Genomic DNA, 18,690 nt, shown 5'->3' with positions numbered 1-18,690 from the left:
GAATCTTTTACTTACAATTATGATCATGAGGCCTTTCCATTTTCTTCATTTTCATGGCTTCACAATATCCCATTGTATGAATGCACCACAATGGATTTATACTTTCTACCCTTAATGAACATTACCAGCTTGGGGCTGTAAAGAACATTCTTGACATGTATTCTCTTATACATATGCATGAGTTTCTCTTGAGTACATACCTAGAAATAGAATTGTTGGTGTATAGTGTTTGCATGTCTTCAACTTAACTACATGCTGAACTATTTTTCCAGAGTAGTTGTACCAATTTACAAAACCACATGACTGCACAAGAATTCCTGGAGCTCTAAATGCTTGCCAATTCATTAAAGTCTTCTAATGTCAGATTTTCACTTTTTGTCAGTCAGTTTGGTGTGTAATGGAATCTCGCTTGATCTTAATTTGCATTTTCCTGATTAATAATGTTAATTATCATTTTATATGTTTCTTTTCCATAATTCAAGTCCTTTGCCCATTTTTTTTCTCAGCAGTCTGCCTTTTCTAAAAAAAAAAAAAAAACACTGCATATATATTTAAGTCTATTTTTTATATATTCTGAATACTAATCCTTTATCAAATATAATCTCTCTGTTCTTGGCATTTTTTTATTTTTTATTTTTCATTTTTTTGTTCTTGGCATTTTATGATGCTTTTTGATGAACCAAAGTTGTAAGTTTGATATAGTTAAATCTGTCAAATATTTTTCCTTTATGGTTAGTGCTTTTGTGTCTTGTTTAGGAAATGCTTCCGAAACCCAAGGTCATGAAGATATTATCTACTTGAAGTTTCCTACGTTTGCTTTTGACATTTATGTATTCAATCTACTTGGAATTGATTTTTGTGTATGGTGTGAGGTAGAAATCCAATTAACTTTTTTCCTATAAGAAAATTATCTTATCACTATTGATTTAAAAACCATTCTTTCCCCAGTACTATGAAATGCCAACTGTGTCATTTGTCATACTTTGACAGGAGTGGGTCTGTTTCTGAACTCTCTATTCATCTGTCCCTACATCAGATTCACAATGTCTTAATAGCTGTAGCTTTATAATGACTTGATATCTGGAAGAATAAGTCCTCCCATCCTCTTGTTCTTATGCAAGTGTCTGCTTTTCTTGGACTTTTGCATTTCCCTATAAATGTCAAGATTAGCTTTCAAGATCCACAAAAACTGCAACGACAACAATAACAAAACTGTTGGGATCTCATTTAGATTTGCACTGAGTTTATAAAACAACTTGGAGAGAATTGGCGTGTTTACCAACCATAAACAAGACCCAATATTAGATCTTCCAGCTGCCTAACTACTAAGGCAATGCCATGGGTTTTTTTGTTTTGTTTTGTTTTTAAGATTTTTTGGTAGCATTCCACTTTAAGGTACCAATTCCTGGTAAATAAGTAACTGAAATTCCAGTGGCTGGACATAATAGAAGTTTCTTTCATAATGATGCAAAGCACAGTTAATAAAAAGGAGATGGTAAGAGTTCTGCTTCATGAACTCTTCAGGGGCTTAAACGACAGAAGCTTCACCACCTTCAATATGTTGCTTCAAAGGTTTCCCTTGGCATTCACATTCAGCAGGCAGACTGAATATAGAGAGAAAAGTTCACAGATCATGCAGGAGGTTTTTCTGAGCCAGGTCTGGAAGCAGCATATATCACTTCTTCCTCATTCCACTGGCTAGAACTCGGTCACATGGCCACTTCGAGGGCGAACAGGAATGGTGTCTGGCTGGGGAAAGGTAAATAGGTATCTAGTGGATTTTTCAATCAGTATACATTTATTCCTTTCCTTGACTTACTGCATGAGCTAGGACCCCCAGTTCAATGCTGATTAGAAGTTGCGATGGCATTCTCTGTAGCTTCTCAATGCTTCATTATTAAATGCAATGTTTGCTGTAGGCTTTTGCACGTACTCTTTATCAGAATAAGAAAGTCATCTTTTATACGTGTTTTTAAATCATTTATGCATACTGAATTGCATTCAATACTTTTTACGCATCTATTTCAATAATCATACATGTTTTTAAAACACCTGCTAAAGTGGTTAATTACACGGGTTAATACTGAAGCTTGTGTTCCTCGGAGGAACCTAAAATTGGTCATGATGTATTATTTTCTTATATACTATTAAATTCAGTTTGCTAATACTTTGCATAGGATTTCTGCAAATACAGTCATAAGTAAGATTGTCCTATACTTTTCTTTTCTTACATAGTTAAGTTTTGGTATCAAGATTATGCCAGGATTGTAAGACAGACTGCATCCCTCTCTAATCTCTTGAAAACATTATGAAAAACCGTAATTATTTCTTCCTTAAATGTTGGGAGAACTCACCGATGAAGCCAGTGGTTTTTTTATTCAGTTTTATTAAACTATATTTTTAAAGAATGTATCTAACTTTTCAAATTTATTGACATAAAGTTGCTTATCATATCCTCCTGGTTTCTGTAAAATCTCCCACATCTGTAGTGATATCCCAATTTTTTATTCCTAATGTTGTATATTTGTGCCATCTCACTTTTTCCTTGAACAACTTCCCAGAGCTTTATTAATTTTGTAGCCATCATGAAATACCAACTGTTGGCTTTTTTGATCTTATGTTTGTTTGCTTCCCATTTCATTTCTTTCTGCTCTCATTATTTCTTTATTTTACACTGTTTGGGTTGAACTTGTTGCTGATTTTCTTAAGTTCCTGAGATGGATGCTAGCTCAGCTTTTCTTCTCTTCTAATATATGAATTTAAGGCTCTATATGTCCCTCTGAGAACGCTTTACCTATGCCCTATCAATTTTAACATATAGTATTTTAATTATCATTTGATTCAAAGTATTTTCCAATTTCCATCATGATTTATCTGTGATAAATAGGATATTCAGAATTTTTTTTTCCAGCCAAGGTCTTGCTCTGTTGCCCAGGCTGGTGTGCAGTGGCGCAATCATGGCTCACTGCAGCCTCAACCTCCTGGGCACGAGCAACCCTCCCACCTCAGTCTCCTGAGTAGCTGGGACTACAGGGATGTGCCACCATGCCCAGCTAGTTTTTTTTTTTTTTTTTTTTCAATTTTTCGTAGAGACGGAGACCTCACTAAGTCACCCAGACTGGTCCTGAACTCCTGGATTCAAGTGATCCTCCCTCCTTGGCCTCTCAAAATGCTGGTATTACAGACGTGAGCCATAACACCTGGCCAGAAATTTTTAAATTTTCTAACGTAAGAGGATTTTCTCAATACTTGCATTATGGTAAGAGAAACAAAAGCTAAATGATTTTAATCCCTCTGAAACATACTGAGCCTTTTATGGCCTGGAATATGTTCCATGTGTGACAGAGAAGCAGGCGCTCCCCACCCTGATGTGGGGAACAGCATCTTATCACATCCACTGGGTCAAGTGCCGGAATTGTGTCGGTCACTCCCTCTACGTCTACTCCCTCTGTGTCCTTAATAAGGCTCTCAAAGCTCACATTTTCTGGGATTAACAAGTTTGCTCAGAATAAAGATATATCTAATCCTCTGCTTACCTGTCTGGGTTCCTGTGTTGCCTTCCATTTTACCCTGGTAATTCCTCATAGTTCTGTCAGCTCTTTGATGTGATGCTTTACATATATATATATATTTTATTCAACATGTGGAGCTGCTTTCAGTGGGCAATTTGGTCTGAATAACTCAGCCTGCCATTCCTGGAACCTAGAAATCCTAGTTCCTGCCAGTGTTATCAGCTCTGATTTTTCTCTGACCTAATTCAGTGCTCTTTTATGTGAAGTCTAGTAATTCTTCTGACTTCATTTCTTTTCATTGATTTCATACCATTTCAGCAATTTATTCAAATTCTAAATGACCTAACCATTACTATCTAAGATATGTGAAACTCTTGCTGGCTAAAAGTTTTCACAAGCCTGATTATTTGAATTTTTTCATCTTGCAAATCCTTACTAGGATTATAAAATTGTAACGGACATCACAAAGAGTTTAAAATCACTGGATAACATGCTGCTGTTTCCAGCTGTGGTGGGCCATGCTTCTGCTTTCTGACAGTATTGTGTAGCACTGTGGGGCCATGTGCCACCCAACAGAAAGAACATCAGGTTTTGAGTTTGGCCCTTAAGTCCAAATTCCACCTCTGTCAAGCAATGTAGTAAGTGGCTTGTGCCAAATCACTTCGCCTCTCTGGGCCTATTTGTTCCTCTATAAAATGGGTCTAAGGTTCAGAGGTTGCTTTAAGGATCAAATGGGATCACGTACACATGAGCACTTAGCATCGTGCACAGCCCAGGGGAGACCACCAGTAACAGTCTGTCACTCAGCGTGCGGCCACCAAACCCTTGTAACACTGTAAAGGCAAAGGAAAAATATTAAATATAAGCTTTACAGTATTATACGACAGCAGGATTTAAAAGTGCAAAGAACACTTTTGCAAACAGCAAAGATACTATGAACACTCATGATAACGGGACACAAGGGAAAGTGTGACTGGAAGAACAATTAATAAAAATATCAGTTAAATTCTTTGTTTCATTTTTCTCTGTTTCCGAAATTCTTAAAAGAATGAAATCCCTTTCAGAATTCATAATGCTGGGTTTGGGTGGCTTTTGCATTTTATATGTGTGCAGCTGTTCCTCTACTCCGAGTCTGCACATCTGCTCATTAGCAATACAATATCATTCCCACTGTCTAATTATTTGCAGATGATAGATTCCTTGTATATGGTCTAAAAAAGGATAGTCCTTCAAAACTGGTGACTTATTTTAAAAAACTAACTTCAAAGGGTCAGCACAAGGAAGTTCAGATATTAATCTGGCAAGTTAAATATATGAACGACAGTATTTTATTGCCAAGTGGATGGGGAACAGAAGGAGAACAGGATTTGTCTCCCTTCAATGAATGTTTCCCAGTAGACAGCACAGGGGACCTGCTTCTCCACAGCGCACCTGGAAAGAGGCTCGGGAGCCAACCTCCTGAACACGGAGTGGACCTATCCCACCCGATTCCCTGGGCCCAACTGGAAAAAACTTGCCTGGAGCAGGGCTTCATGGTGACTGCACACGTCTGGCAGGGGAGCACGTGAGACCCAAGGACACCAAGTAGAGAAGAGTCCTTGGAGGCTCTCTAGTTCCCAGCACAGGCTGAGGAGCCCCACAGGATCCCCAGCTCATGGTAAGGCCAGGAAGTGTGGCCCTGGGGTCCCAGGAAACGCAACAGCATAGATGGTGCAGCCCACGGGGGCAAACCAGACCAAGCCTTCTGAGGACAACTGGGAGCTGTGCTGCAGGTGGAAAGGGTGAAGAGGAGCTGATTGAGGATAAAGGGTGTGAACCAAGAATAGGAAGCCATCAGGGGTAATCAGAACATGAGCTGAGGAAAAATGATAGAGAACAAGCAGAGAAATACTGGGATTCACGAAAGAACAAGACAAACAAACAGCAGCTGGTGGAAGCGGCCCTTCCACAGGCGGCATGAGCACGACAGCTATTAGAGCCAGCGCTTATTCCGCACCAGGCACCACGCTCTGCACAGCAGGCTCCACTCCCGTGTGCGCCCCCACACTGAGAAGGCATAAATTATTACAGAGGCAGAAACAGAGGTTCACTTACTAGTTCAATGAGAAAACATTTAAATCAAAGCCCACCTTCTAGAGGAGTCAGAGAATAAGCAATAAACAAGTAAACACATGATTCCACCTCATGATGAGAGTTAGGAGGGAAGGAGAGGACGATGGTACAGAAGTTCATGGGGGTGAGGGCTAGGAGTGCTACTTTAATTAGGGTGGGCAGGGAAGATCTTTCTGAGGATGACATCTTCAGCTGAGACCTAAAGGAGAAGGAGCCGGTCATATAGCTCTTGCTCTCCTCGATCCTGGAGCAAGGGAGAGCAACATTTACTAAGCACCCCTTAGGGGCCAGTCTTAGAGGTAGATGTTTTATAATCCTAATTGTATTTAATCCTGACTATAACCCTATGAAGTAGGGATTACTGACTTGGCTTAGCAGAAAAGAAGCAATGAGGTTCCAAAGACTTGCAATCTTGCTTGATGTTGGTGGCAGACCAAGAGCTATGGACAGGCTGAGCAGTAGGTGCAGTGCGCAAGGCAAGAAAGAGCTCGAGTCTTCTACGAATGGAACAGATGAAGGCCACAGTAACTGAAGCGCAGTGAGCATGGATGGGGCGGAGTCTGGGGAGAACTGTGGTATGAGCCAAAGTTGGAAAGGCAACTGCCAATCAGGTAATCCCAGGCCACACTGGCCACTGTAAAGAGTCTGGATCTCATCCCAAAGAAACTGGGCAACCAACGAAATGCTTTAAGCCAGAGGGGGCCACACCTAGTTTTGTGTTTAACAGGGCATTATGGAGCAGGGAATGAGAAAGGATGAGACAGGCCACTGAGGAGACTGCTGGAGGACCTAGGTGGTCAGGTGGATACAGAGAGAAATGAGGCCGGTCCGCACAGCGAGTGCCGGGCCGACCTGGTTCACAGCCATGACGTCTCTGACCCCAGGGTCCATACCTCTTAACAACAGGTTTGATTAAAGATGTTTTAATTAAGGGAACATTGTAATTAAGGCTTTCAGAGGGGTGACTGGGAGTTCATCGCTAGCTTATAGTTGAAGGCTGTGTTAGTCAAGATATAGGTTCAGCTGCTGTAGAAAAGCAGAAAAAGAAGCCTAAAATGAACCAAAATAGCAGTAGTTTAAACAAGAGTTCTTGCCTAAAGATCCAGCATGGGATGGTGACTCTGGCTCCTCTGTCTTGCAGCTCTAGCAGGACAAGGGTCAGGCTCCATCCCTGGGCTTCATGATGGCCCACCACTTCAGCCCCACACTAACTTGTGGGAAGGGAGGAAGTGGAAGAGAACGCCCCTCCCTCTAAGGCCACAAACCCAGAAGCTGCACGCCGTCACTTCTACTCAGGCCCCCATAGTCAGAATTTAGACATGTGGCCATACTTAGCTCTAAGGAGTCTGAGGGCTTTTGTCTTTATGGGTGGCTGCACACCAGCTAAAATTCTTAAACTGCACAGGAGGGGGAACCCTGATATTGGGGTCAAGCAGCAGTCTCAGCCAGAGGCCTCTGCAAAGACCACTGCTCCCCAAGGAGTACATGGGAGCAGTTTCCAGACCACAGTCCTCTAGGAAGGCTTGGAGTTGCCATGAAAGGTCCACACATCCAACTGTGCAGCAGGCAAGATCTAGAGCCTGGAGAATGCATTATGTGTGCAATGTTTCCATTTTCCAGAAGTACATGACACGGAAGTGGGTGAATACAATAGGTATGCAATTTAAAGTATAATTAAATCCAAAGTAGCATTTTAATATATTTGCTTTTTTAAATATACTAAAAGCACAATTGTTATCATTGGAGGATCCATAAAAATGCGCATCTGAGCTGGGCGCAGTGGCCACATCTGTCATCCCAGGACTTTGGAAGGCTGAGGCAGCTGGATCTCTTGAGCCCAGGAGTTTGAGACCAGCCTGGGCAACATGGCGAAATTCATCTCTACTAAAAATACAAAAATAAGTTGAGCCTGGTGGTGTGCACCTGTAGTCCCAGCTACTCAGGAGGCTGAGGTGGGAGAATGGCTTGAGCTTGGGAAGGAGAAGTTGCAGTAAGCCAATTGTGCCATTGCACTGCAGTCTAGGTGACAGAGCAAGACCATGTCTCAAAAAAACAAAAAAAAAGTGCATCCTGAGAAGAGGTCTTCCTAGTCAGGAAGCTTGGATTCCTCTAGTGTAGTGAAAAGAAAATAGACCTGAGCTTTAGACAGAGCTGCATCCAAATACTGCCACCAACAGTAAGCAAGATTGTGAGTCTTCTGGAACCTCATTGTTCCTCTTCTACTAAGCAAAGACAATGATCCTTACTTCACAGGGTCACGGTCAGGATTAAATGAAATTCGGATTATAAAACATTTATCGTTAACACTGGCCCCTAAGAGGTGCTTAGTAAACGTTGCTCTCCCTTGCTCCAGGACTGAGGAGAGCAAGAGGGGTTGCAATTGAGAAATCAAATTTAGTAGGTGAAGTCACACAAAACTGAAGACTGTCTGCCTGGTGCACCTGTGGCTTGGCCCTTGGCGCTCAGTCTGTGCCCTGTATCCTACGCAGGACTAGGTGGTCTGAACTGTGTTACTCATGCACAGGCTATGCTAGTTAGGAGGATACAGACCAGGCATGAAATGCTGGGAACCTGATCCAGTTCTTTAGATTACTGTGTCAGCAACCTTAAGGAGGCTTTTGAGCAAGGATCCACCAGCCTCATCACTACTGCCAGCACCAGCAGGTTCCCGAAGACAACATAAACAATGATGAACTCTTTCCATCCAACGCAGGAGACTCGGGAATCTCGGTGGGTAGAAAACCCACACTTTAGTAGATGGAGGGTAAATACTTTCCCAGAGAAAGAATCATAGGGCAACACAGATGTAAGAGTAAACGTAAATTCAGAATCTGATGGAATTGTATTGTGTTGAGAAAGACATAACAACAATACCTTGCTGGCATGGCACCTTACCATTTTCGTGTTATTTTCACACTATTTTATTTAATTCCTAAATCAGCCCATTAAGTCAGCAGTATAGACATTATTATTCCTTTTTCTGTAGATGAGAAAAATGGAGGTTCAGGTTGGGTAAGTGTCCTGGCCAAAGTCATGGGGTTCGGAAGGGGCCAACCAGGGACCAGAATCCAAATCTCCTAAATCTCAGGCACCTACCATGTTGCCCGAAGACAGTGGGAGTCTGGGTACCCCGTGGCCAGGAATGCGCACCTGCCAGTCTATCCTCAGAAGCCTAAAGGAACTATCTTCATCCCATGAGTAAGAAAGAAGGCCAGAATAGAACCTATTGACTTAACCAGTGGGATTCAAATGTTTCAGCAAAAGTAGAGGTTCTGCAGTAAGTGGTAAATTAAAAGAAGAGACTATTCCACTTACTGGCCACATGAGTAATGATGCTAGCACGTCTGCCACTCCTCCTTAGGTTAACCCATGGAGTGGCATCCTCTTCAGACTCACTGCCTAGTGGCTGTGGAATAACAGGTCTCGGGCCTCACCTATACCTTAAAAAGCCTACGCCTTCCAATCTCTCACTTACCAGCTTTGCTCCCTCCAAAATGGCAGAAGGCTAGGCACAGTGGTTCATGCCTCATGGCCTGTAATCCCAGCACTTTGGGAGGCCGAGGTGGGTGGATCACTTGAGATCAGGAATTTGAGCCCAGCCTGGACAACATGGCAAAACCCCAACTCTACTGAAAATACAAAAATTAGCTGGGCGTGGTGGCACACGCCTGTAATCCCAGGTACTCAGGAGGCAGAGGTTGCAGTGAGCCAAGATTGCACCACGGCACTCCAGCCTGGGCGACAGAGCAAGACTCTATCTAAAAAAAAAAAAAAAAAAAAAGAAGAAGAAGAAAACCTATGGGGACTTCATCTAGTCCATTAGGGCAGATACTATGAAAGCTGTTTCAGCACCTTGAAGCAGGAGAGAACATGCTGAATGTTCTCTGTTTAGCCTATGCCATGAAGATCTGATTTAACTGAAAGGGGATAAACTCTTGCTGTTTCTACTACAGGAAGACCATTGACATCAGCAAGAATCTCCACATTTGCAAATATCAGTGTAGATACTGCTTCTCCTACAAAATGCAGTAAATTATAACTAAAAAATTTAAGTGGCCCCTTCAAGTCCTTAATGACTTTACAAAAAGGTACTAAAATCTTTCAACATGTTAATTAAAATACATTTCTCTTGAGTCATATTTCTGCGGAGAATCATGTTTCCTGGGCACATCTTCACATCAAAGGTCAATGCCTTTTCAACTTCTACTCAAGTTTTGTCTTTTTGTTGATCAGCAGTTCTGGCACAGGCAAGAGCATTGCTCAAGTAGTTTTAGTAATCACTTTTGTTTCTGAAAAGAATCTGGAGTGGCGACTCCTCACAGATCAGAGTCACTGCCGATTCCAACCCGCTGCTTTCTTTGAAAATGTCCATTTTCTGTGTAGGAACAGTCACTCTTACATGTCTTCACCACCCTCATCTTCTCCAGTGGTGGCTTTCTTTTCAAGATCAACTTTTACTGTGAAACGTGACAGGTTGCCATGTGACCTCGAGTAGAGATTTAAGCAGCTGTGGTCAGACGTGGTGAGTCAGTGACAGCCAAGTTCATTTTTAGCCTGGCTCTCCCCTGCCTCTGGCCCATCCCTCAAGGAGCAGGCTTCAAATTCTGACCATGGAAAAAATGACACTTCACATGTGTCATTGTTCTGGGCCTGCAGGGTTCCCCGGGAATATCAACTCCATTGATACCAGAGATATCCTGAACTTATGGATTTGTTATTGTTTGTTTTTTACTTTTAATGTTCAAGTGCTAACACATACGTGTTTTGATGATTTCATGTTAACATTTAGTCTGTGGTTTTATGTGCATTTATCTATAAGCTCGCTAGATCTCAGCATATTGGAATTAACTATTTTCTTCCTGTAGGAATATATTTTCCATGTGCATTAACCAAGAGGCTGGATACTCTTGCGTATCCCAGATGCCTTAGTGATTTAGCACACCTGGTGGCTAGGCGCAGTGGCTCACACCTGTAATCCCAGCACTTTGGAAGGCCAAGGAGGGTGGATCAAGAGTTCAAGACCAGCCTGGCCAACATGGTAAAACCTCAACTCTATTACAAATATGAAAAATTAGCCGGGCAAGGTGGCATGCATCTGTAATCCCAGCTACTCGGGAGGCTGAGGCAGAGGCAGGGGAATTGCTGGAACCTGGGAGGTGGAGGTTGCGGTCAGCTGAGATCACGCCACTGTACTCCAGCTTAGGCAACAGAGTAAGACTCAGTCTCAAAAAAAATAATAATAAAAAACAAAAACAAAAAATGAAAGGGCACCCGGCAAATATAATGAGCATAAGATTGTTTGGATTGAATGGGTAGATTAGTAAGGATTTTTGCTACTGTTGCATGTAATAGAAACTAACAAACTAGATTAAGAAAAACAAAGCCAGTGGAGTAGATGTTCCTGATGGAGGATCTCTACCCCTTCCCTTAACTAACCAACATCCCCTGCCCTTCCTTACCTCTTCCTTATCTCGGGGGAGGCCACTGACCTGCGGAAGGAGATGGTCCACAAGAGAGGCAGAAGGATGGGGGCTATAGATTGGAGGGGTCCTGAGGCAGTCAAGATTGCCCTGGGGTGGTTGTTGAGTGGTTCTCTGAATTTAGTGGAGGAGACTGGGTCACGCTACAACCTTAAGCATGCTCTTGCCTTATTTTGGTCTTCATATTGCCACCTATGATGTGAAGATCTGGAAAATATTTTTTAATCCCAGAGATGCCACCATTACAAGCACAGAGCCCAGGGAAGGGCAACTGATGAACAGAGAGGTGAGTCCTCCCAGCCCAAACCCTCATCACAGTAGTATTCCCCCCAAGATTCAGGGGCCGGTATTAGCAACCTAATTAATCAATGAAGATGTGATTAAATGAAAGCATTTAAGAGAGGTATGGAGAGAGAAGCTGAGAACAGACTTGGCCTTCTTTACAATTCCGCCAGGCCTAAGCCTATGGAGATTCTATCAGGACATGGCATTACAGTTGGCCACATTAAAGGGCACAGACTAGACCTGTCACCTCCATGACTTCAGCCCTTGCTTGGACCTCTGATATGTGTTTTTATTTATAATTTTGGAGGTCTTATCATCTTCCTGTGACCCTTGACTTTGACAGTCAAATGGTTGAACGTCTGCTCCATCTGGACTGATGACTTACCAGAACAAGTGACTGGCTGTCACCACCCTGATTTATGATCCTCACTGCAGAGCTTCCTGCAGAACCAAAGCAATCTAGGCCCACGGACCTGCCTTCCCACATGATATGTACCATATCCCAAGCTAGGGTGACAAGTGAAACTTCTGATTAGAGTGTTCTTGTCCTACTGGTTCTTTCCCTACTCTGCCCCATACTTCATCCCTCTTCCACCAGGTACCCATTCCCCAACGTCAAACCAGACTTTGTTGTCATGGAAATCCTGCCCCTGGCCTCCTTCCTGGGCCCAGACCTCTAGGCCTCCACCTGCCCTGAGAGATCTGCCTGGATCCCGAACCTGCCTCACCCTGCTCCAGCTTGTCACTTTGCTGCTCTTGCCTCATCTCTGACTTTTGCCCTCTGGCAAATCGCCCTGGAATAGGATGGTTCCTAGAACCAGCACGCAGGACCCACCAACCTGTGCTGCTACAGGCATATTAAGAGCCCAACATGAAGCACAATATACATTTGGAGAAAAACTTCACTCATCAAGAAATAACAATGCATATCCACTACACAAAAATCTGACACCAAATGGAAAATACTTTTGTGAAATAGACTGATTGCCAAATGAAGAGGGTTTGTGAAAAGTCACATCTATTGCACAGGACTTTTCAGTTCATAAGCCGCATAATATCAGATCATCATACTGGCAAAGCAGGGCCTGTAAGCCTGCTGGGATGCAACCTGGAAATTGCTTCATTATTGAATATTACAATGATATTTGCCAACATGGAATATTTTGCTTGTGTATGCATTTGAATAAAATTTCCAGCCACCATTGTTTATAGCCCAAATATATTAATATCTCCACATAACAAATTCTAAAGAGGACAAATGAAATATTTAAATGAGCAAGATTTGTGGACCTAGTGAATACTGCATTTTACCTGTATGTTCTTTATCACCACAGACATTTTTTTTTAAAAATCAAACCTGATAACGTCAAAAGACGAGAAAGGCTAAACTCAGAGAAATAAAGAAACCGTAAATCAGGAAACTTTGGAGCTGCTGGAAAGACACTTTAATTTTGTAGACAAAAGACTGCATTAAGGAGGAATCATGCAATAATCAAAGGTGAACGGATCGCTATTGTCTGGCATCTTCCTCTGTGGGAATTTTCCCACCCCTGACAGCTGTAAGGGGGGCAGGGGCGTTGAATGTGGCTGTGCCTTTATTCTCTCACCCTTTTTCTCCCCAGCCCCTCCTCTCCTCCGTCAATAAATGTCTGCAATCATATTCTTGAGCTCCTGTGTGATTTCAAGGTTCATCTCTTCCATGCAGCTCAAACACTAATTATCCCAGCTGTAATTAGTAAGATAATTAAATACTGGCTCACTCATCACTCTACCTTGGGTCGGGTCGTGATTCTCCCAGAAGACCTTGAGCAGTTCCTCAAAACTGATGTGTTCTGGCTGGTACACCACTCGGACGACTTCTGCATGGCCAGTTTTTTCTTGGAAGAAACAAAACGTACAACTGAAATTTACTGACAACATCAATTTATTGCAAGTTTTTTGTTCACAAAAAACCAACAGTCAAAAGCTGAAACTCTACCCTCTGAAGGAAGAATGGAAGCATGATTAAACTTTAGCTAACAGTCTCTCTTAAGGCTCTGTTACTGGTTCTTTTTCCATAAAAGCATACAGTTCTCCTCTAGTGAGCTTGCTGCGATGACTTCTACATTGTGCTCTGATAAATTGTTTTAAGTTCATGAAAAAACAAACACTGGTTTTCAGGTTTCTAAGCTCACTCTTGGGAAATCTTACGGATCCACCCTGACATAGCGCTCAAGATTTGAAACTCTGCAAAGGGAAAGAGCCAATTTATTTTTATCATCACTCCATGCTTTATGTAGTGAGCTCAGCTGCACCACAGTGAGATGGTGCCAGGGAGAGAAACCTGTAAAAAGCAGGATGATCACTCGTTCACATGAGATCAGTAAGTTAACGGAGGGACATACTCGCTGTGCTGTTAACACCGGGACAAGGGTCAGATTTAAATACCCAGTAGGGTGGTAAGTGTTTTCTCAGCCTAATTCATATCCATGGTTAACAATGACGGTGGCATATGTCTCTTTGCAGGATCCTCTGTAGGCCTGTTCTCAGTGGTGGTCCTGAAGGTTTGGTGGATCAGGGGTGGGTATTTGCAGTACTGCTTGTACCTGTGAAATTCATGTCCTTCCTTATTTTGCAGTCCTAGAGCATGGCAAATAAGAGATCCCTCCATACTAAGATCACTTGGCTATATAAATTTTTTTATCACAGTCACCTTATGTGTAGTAAAGAATTTGGCCAGCCGGGCGCGGTGGTTCACTGTAATCCCAGAACTTTGGGAGGCTGAGAAGGGTGCATTACCTGAGGTCAGGAGTTCGAGACTTAGCCTGGCCAATCTGGTGAAACCCTGTCTCTACTAAACAAAAAATTAACTGGGTGTGGTGCCAGACACCTGTAATCCCAGCTACTCGGGAGGCTGAGGCAGAGGCAGGGGAATTGCTGGAACCTGGGAGGTGGAGGTTGCGGTCAGCTGAGATCACGCCACTGTACTCCAGCTTAGGCAACAGAGTAAGACTCAGTCTCAAAAAAAATAATAATAAAAAACAAAAACAAAAAATGAAAGGGCACCCGGCAAATATAATGAGCATAAGATTGTTTGGATTGAATGGGTAGATTAGTAAGGATTTTTGCTACTGTTGCATGTAATAGGAACTAACAAACTAGATTAAGAAAAACAAAGCCAGTGGAGTAGACGTTCCTGATGGAGGATCTCTACCCCTTCCCTTAACTAACCAACATCCCCTGCCCTTCCTTACCTCTTCCTTATCTCGGGGGAGGCCACTGACCTGCGGAAGGAGATGGTCCACAAGAGAGGCAGAAGGATGGGGGCTATAGATTGGAGGGGTCCTGAGGCAGTCAAGATTGCCCTGGGGTGGTTGTTGAGTGGTTCTCTGAATTTAGTGGAGGAGACTGGGTCACGCTACAACCTTAAGCATGCTCTTGCCTTATTTTGGTCTTCATATTGCCACCTATGATGTGAAGATCTGGAAAATATTTTTTAATCCCAGAGATGCCACCATTACAAGCACAGAGCCCAGGGAAGGGCAACTGATGAACAGAGAGGTGAGTCCCCCCAGCCCAAACCCTCATCACAGTAGTATTCCCCCCAAGATTCAGGGGCCGGTATTAGCAACCTAATTAATCAATGAAGATGTGATTAAATGAAAGCATTTAAGAGAGGTATGGAGAGAGAAGCTGAGAACAGACTTGGCCTTCTTTACAATTCCGCCAGGCCTAAGCCTATGGAGATTCTATCAGGACATGGCATTACAGTTGGCCACGTTAAAGGGCACAGACTAGACCTGTCACCTCCATGACTTCAGCCCTTGCTTGGACCTCTGATATGTGTTTTTATTTATAATTTTGGAGGTCTTATCATCTTCCTGTGACCCTTGACTTTGACAGTCAAATGGTTGAACGTCTGCTCCATCTGGACTGATGACTTACCAGAACAAGTGACTGGCTGTCACCACCCTGATTTATGATCCTCACTGCAGAGCTTCCTGCAGAACCAAAGCAATCTAGGCCCACGGACCTGCCTTCCCACATGATATGTACCATATCCCAAGCTAGGGTGACAAGTGAAACTTCTGATTAGAGTGTTCTTGTCCTACTGGTTCTTTCCCTACTCTGCCCCATACTTCATCCCTCTTCCACCAGGTACCCATTCCCCAACGTCAAACCAGACTTTGTTGTCATGGAAATCCTGCCCCTGGCCTCCTTCCTGGGCCCAGACCTCTAGGCCTCCACCTGCCCTGAGAGATCTGCCTGGATCCCGAACCTGCCTCACCCTGCTCCAGCTTGTCACTTTGCTGCTCTTGCCTCATCTCTGACTTTTGCCCTCTGGCAAATCGCCCTGGAATAGGATGGTTCCTAGAACCAGCACGCAGGACCCACCAACCTGTGCTGCTACAGGCATATTAAGAGCCCAACATGAAGCACAATATACATTTGGAGAAAAACTTCACTCATCAAGAAATAACAATGCATATCCACTACACAAAAATCTGACACCAAATGGAAAATACTTTTGTGAAATAGACTGATTGCCAAATGAAGAGGGTTTGTGAAAAGTCACATCTATTGCACAGGACTTTTCAGTTCATAAGCCGCATAATATCAGATCATCATACTGGCAAAGCAGGGCCTGTAAGCCTGCTGGGATGCAACCTGGAAATTGCTTCATTATTGAATATTACAATGATATTTGCCAACATGGAATATTTTGCTTGTGTATGCATTTGAATAAAATTTCCAGCCACCATTGTTTATAGCCCAAATATATTAATATCTCCACATAACAAATTCTAAAGAGGACAAATGAAATATTTAAATGAGCAAGATTTGTGGACCTAGTGAATACTGCATTTTACCTGTATGTTCTTTATCACCACAGACATTTTTTTTTAAAAATCAAACCTGATAACGTCAAAAGACGAGAAAGGCTAAACTCAGAGAAATAAAGAAACCGTAAATCAGGAAACTTTGGAGCTGCTGGAAAGACACTTTAATTTTGTAGACAAAAGACTGCATTAAGGAGGAATCATGCAATAATCAAAGGTGAACGGATCGCTATTGTCTGGCATCTTCCTCTGTGGGAATTTTCCCACCCCTGACAGCTGTAAGGGGGGCAGGGGCGTTGAATGTGGCTGTGCCTTTATTCTCTCACCCTTTTTCTCCCCAGCCCCTCCTCTCCTCCGTCAATAAATGTCTGCAATCATATTCTTGAGCTCCTGTGTGATTTCAAGGTTCATCTCTTCCATGCAGCTCAAACACTAATTATCCCAGCTGTAATTAGTAAGATAATTAAATACTGGCTCACTCATCACTCTACCTTGGGTCGGGTCGTGATTCTCCCAGAAGACCTTGAGCAGTTCCTCAAAACTGATGTGTTCTGGCTGGTACACCACTCGGACGACTTCTGCATGGCCAGTTTTTTCTTGGAAGAAACAAAACGTACAACTGAAATTTACTGACAACATCAATTTATTGCAAGTTTTTTGTTCACAAAAAACCAACAGTCAAAAGCTGAAACTCTACCCTCTGAAGGAAGAATGGAAGCATGATTAAACTTTAGCTAACAGTCTCTCTCAAGGCTCTGTTACTGGTTCTTTTTCCATAAAAGCATACAGTTCTCCTCTAGTGAGCTTGCTGCGATGACTTCTACATTGTGCTCTGATAAATTGTTTTAAGTTCATGAAAAAACAAACACTGGTTTTCAGGTTTCTAAGCTCACTCTTGGGAAATCTTACGGATCCACCCTGACATAGCGCTCAAGATTTGAAACTCTGCAAAGGGAAAGAGCCAATTTATTTTTATCATCACTCCATGCTTTATGTAGTGAGCTCAGCTGCACCACAGTGAGATGGTGCCAGGGAGAGAAACCTGTAAAAAGCAGGATGATCACTCGTTCACATGAGATCAGTAAGTTAACGGAGGGACATACTCGCTGTGCTGTTAACACCGGGACAAGGGTCAGATTTAAATACCCAGTAGGGTGGTAAGTGTTTTCTCAGCCTAATTCATATCCATGGTAAACAATGACGGTGGCATATGTCTCTTTGCAGGATCCTCTGTAGGCCTGTTCTCAGTGGTGGTCCTGAAGGTTTGGTGGATCAGGGGTGGGTATTTGCAGTACTGCTTGTACCTGTGAAATTCATGTCCTTCCTTATTTTGCAGTCCTAGAGCATGGCAAATAAGAGATCCCTCCATACTAAGATCACTTGGCTATATAAATTTTTTTATCACAGTCACCTTATGTGTAGTAAAGAATTTGGCCAGCCGGGCACGGTGGTTCACTGTAATCCCAGAACTTTGGGAGGCTGAGAAGGGTGCATTACCTGAGGTCAGGAGTTCGAGACTTAGCCTGGCCAATCTGGTGAAACCCTGTCTCTACTAAACAAAAAATTAACTGGGTGTGGTGCCAGACACCTGTAATCCCAGCTACTCGGGAGGCTGAGGCACAAGAATTGCTTGAACCTGGGAGAAGGAAGTTGCAGTGAGCTGCAATCGCAGCACTGCACTCCAGCCTGGGCAAAAACAGCAAAACCCTATCTCAAACAAAACAAAAAACAAAACAAAACAAAACAAAACAAAAACAAAAGAACTTGGCCTTGCCCAAAGAGAGGTCTGGACTTTTGTCCTCAGCTTCTGGAAGATAACGTGTGTCATATCCAATGCTGGGCACACTGGGTCTCAGGATGGAACCAGCTACCTCCAATTGTCTTAGGGTGAGAGTTGGCCATGCTACAAAGACCAACCATGTGAATTCGGATCACATGGTATCAGAACACCTGGGGACTGAGTTCAACCACATAGGCAATCAATCAATCAATCACGCCTACACAATGGAGCCACAATAAAAACTCTGGACATTGAAGCTCAGGCAAGCTTCTCTGGGTGGTGGTATTCTGCATATTGTTACACATAGACACCAGAAGGTCAGCATATCCTGACTTCAGGAGAGAAGAGAACAGAAACATTGGGAGCCCTCCCAGCCTCTTTCTTTAGCTAATTGTGAGCTGCAACCTTTCCCTGTAAGACACTGTAACCATGAGTATAACAGCATTCAGTGAGTTCTGCGACTCCTTCTAGCAAATTATCAAACATGCGAGTGGTTTTGGGAATCCCCTGAACTGGCACCTTAATCTGCAAAAGTGTCTTCCAATATATCAGTCATCTCACTTTAATTCTCACAACTGTCCAATGCTGCAGGTAGGGAAAGTAGAAATCCTTATTGTACAAACTGAAAAACCATGACACAAATAAGTTAGATTCGCCCAAGGTCACACAGCTAGTGAATTTCTGGGCCATAACCTGAAAAA

General features: G+C 42.9%; 1 protein-coding gene across 2 annotated transcripts in view; it reads right to left on the bottom strand.

Moving 5' to 3' along the window:
• The window catches only part of MSRA (methionine sulfoxide reductase A), a 349,549-nt gene that overhangs the window by 126,041 nt on the left and 204,818 nt on the right, over nucleotides 1-18,690 (bottom strand). For both annotated transcript variants that reach the window (XM_011970737.1, XM_011970735.1), the window contains one exon: nucleotides 16,701-16,805. In XM_011970737.1, the coding sequence (XP_011826127.1) occupies nucleotides 16,701-16,805 (105 nt within the window). The remainder of the gene's footprint in view (nucleotides 1-16,700; nucleotides 16,806-18,690) is intronic.

The sequence above is a fragment of the Mandrillus leucophaeus genome, unplaced genomic scaffold (genome assembly GCF_000951045.1).
Source record: "Mandrillus leucophaeus isolate KB7577 unplaced genomic scaffold, Mleu.le_1.0 Scaffold97, whole genome shotgun sequence".
Taxonomy (NCBI): Eukaryota; Metazoa; Chordata; class Mammalia; order Primates; family Cercopithecidae; genus Mandrillus; species Mandrillus leucophaeus.
This window is presented reverse-complemented; position numbering and strand designations above follow the sequence as displayed.